General features: G+C 34.1%; 1 protein-coding gene across 1 annotated transcript in view; it reads left to right on the forward strand.

Moving 5' to 3' along the window:
• Positions 1-2,264, forward strand: part of CFAP43 (cilia and flagella associated protein 43) — a 135,208-nt gene that overhangs the window by 123,572 nt on the left and 9,372 nt on the right. The window contains exons 21-22 of the mRNA XM_007940021.1: positions 545-657; positions 1,890-2,049. Of these exons, the coding sequence (XP_007938212.1) occupies positions 545-657; positions 1,890-2,049 (273 nt within the window). The remainder of the gene's footprint in view (positions 1-544; positions 658-1,889; positions 2,050-2,264) is intronic.

Here is a 2,264-nt window from a genome sequence, read left to right on the forward strand (position 1 = left end):
AAAGAAAAGAAAAAAGTAGTACCAGAGGGCAAACATTTGTGAATATGTTTAATTGGAAAGAGAATCCTTTCTTTTATTACTTCTTGATTCCCCATTTCTCCCCAACCACATATAACATTCCCTAAATTCTGTGCCACATGCATCAGGCTAGCATGTATTTGTTAAAATATCTATGATTTTATCGTTTTACCTAAGGTGATGGGAACAAATTTTAAAATGAGACATAAGCAAAATTCCATTTTATTTATTATTTAAATTCCAGTTGCTTTGCATGCTTGATTTTCATCAAGAAGCAAATTATTCAAATTTCATCAAGAAGCAGATTATTATTATACTCTTCAAATTATTAATGGATTCTGGATACTTTGTATTACCTAATGACAGGGATTTAAACTTTTATTAATCTCTTAGAAAGATAGACTTTTTAAGGTTTTGTAACCAAAAAAAAAAGTCAAAAGATGTATATTTTCCGAAATGATTTAAAACTAGCTTTTATTTCCAAAGCACCTTATGTTCTGAGATGCTTGTGGTTTGGTTTCTTCAGGTAAAGCAGAAAGCAGCTGGTTTAATGGAAATGATGGCTTTCCTCCGGAAGAGAATTGAGGATGATGAAAAGGTGCAACAGAGCATTGAAAAAGTGTTCCATGAACTCATCCTGTAATTTGAACCTTTCCTTCACTTTCATTTATCCAGAGTCTAAGCTAGTCTAAGTTAGATTGGTGTTGTAATTGGGGAAAATGCCTCAGAAACCTGTCAGCTGACTGGCAATAGTTTGCAGCTGGCCCAGACCTAGCCATCTCAGTCCCACTGTTGTGCTCTCTCTTTTTTTTTTTTTTAAAAAAAAAAGACTTTTTACATGTTACGTAAGACATTTCAGAATGGACCATTCTCACATGTTCCATTGTCCTTATTACAAATAGACAAGTTTTGGAAAAATAGTAGTGTTTTTTTTTTTTTTTTTTTTTCCATTGGTTCCTCCCACATAAAAATCTAAAGGACGACTTTCTGCCAGTAAGGAGTTTTAGGGTTAAGCTACACAAGTTAAATTTGTGTAAAATTAAGCAGATGTTTAAGAAATTACCATGTAGATATCTACCCAACTAATGTCTTTTTTCCTTAGGGGAACTTGCTTTTATTGGATACTGGTTTAAAGTCCTTGCTTCACTCTTTGGCCATAGTTGCAGCCATTTTGATAAATCCTGCTCTGATGTTCCCAAATGCATTGCTACATAGTCATTTTTAGATCCAGGCTGTAGGGAGGAATATGAATTACCTAGAAATAGATTTTTTAAGTAGCATATAGGTTAAACATTGCTAATATATTGTCAGAAGTCAATTAATAATGTCAGAAGTAGGTTGTTTGTTGTTAAGTGCTGTCAAGTTCGCCCGACTCATAGCAACCCCTCCTTGGGTTTCCGAGGCAGTATCACTACGGAAGTAAATTGCCCAACCTTCCTTCCAAGGAGTGGCTGGTGGGTTTGAACCGCCAGCCTTCTAGTTAGCAGTCAAGTGCCTTAGCCACTACACGACCAGAGCTCTCTGTCAGAACTATAGTAAATTATTATTTGGTAACATCTGTATTCTTCATTTTGAATTTATTTTTATTATAATCAAAATTATATTTATCTTTCTTTAATTCAAAAGTAAAGTTTTATGAATGCATTTCTATCGATACCATTCTTTGAACAGCCTAAATATAACTCCATGTCATAGGAAGAAACATCCATCATAGGTACCTCTAGGGAAATTCATTATTGGGAAAATGTTCTCCACATTGATCTCCAAATGTGTTCCTTAAGCTGGTTTGAATTTTATATTCTCAGACAGTAGGTGAAATTTGAAATACAAATATATATAACTACTTGCTTTGAATTGTATTTCATTTTTAGATTACAGGAAGAGAAAGTGGAATTCCAGTTGAATTTGACCATTCAAATTCTCCTTAAACAAGGACAAGTAGAATTGGAGAATTTCCAGTTAATTCTGGAATATTCTGATGCGATTCTCATCAACAAGAACATAATTGAAGATCTGAATTCTGTGATTCGGGTAATTATGCATTTTCAGAACTAAAAAGTAACATTTACCTGCTGTATCAAATATTTTACATTATTCTTCCTTTTCCATGATAAATCATTTTAATTTCGTTAAACCGGTGATTTTCAATGCTGGTTGCACACTGTTGTTGTTGTTGTTGTTATGTGCCGTCGAGTCAGCCCTGACTCATAGCAACCCCTCCTTGGGTTTCCGAGGCAGTATCACTA

The sequence above is a fragment of the Orycteropus afer genome, unplaced genomic scaffold, assembly GCF_000298275.1.
Source record: "Orycteropus afer afer isolate SDZICR_OR568_19922 unplaced genomic scaffold, OryAfe1.0 scaffold00064, whole genome shotgun sequence".
Taxonomy (NCBI): Eukaryota; Metazoa; Chordata; class Mammalia; order Tubulidentata; family Orycteropodidae; genus Orycteropus; species Orycteropus afer.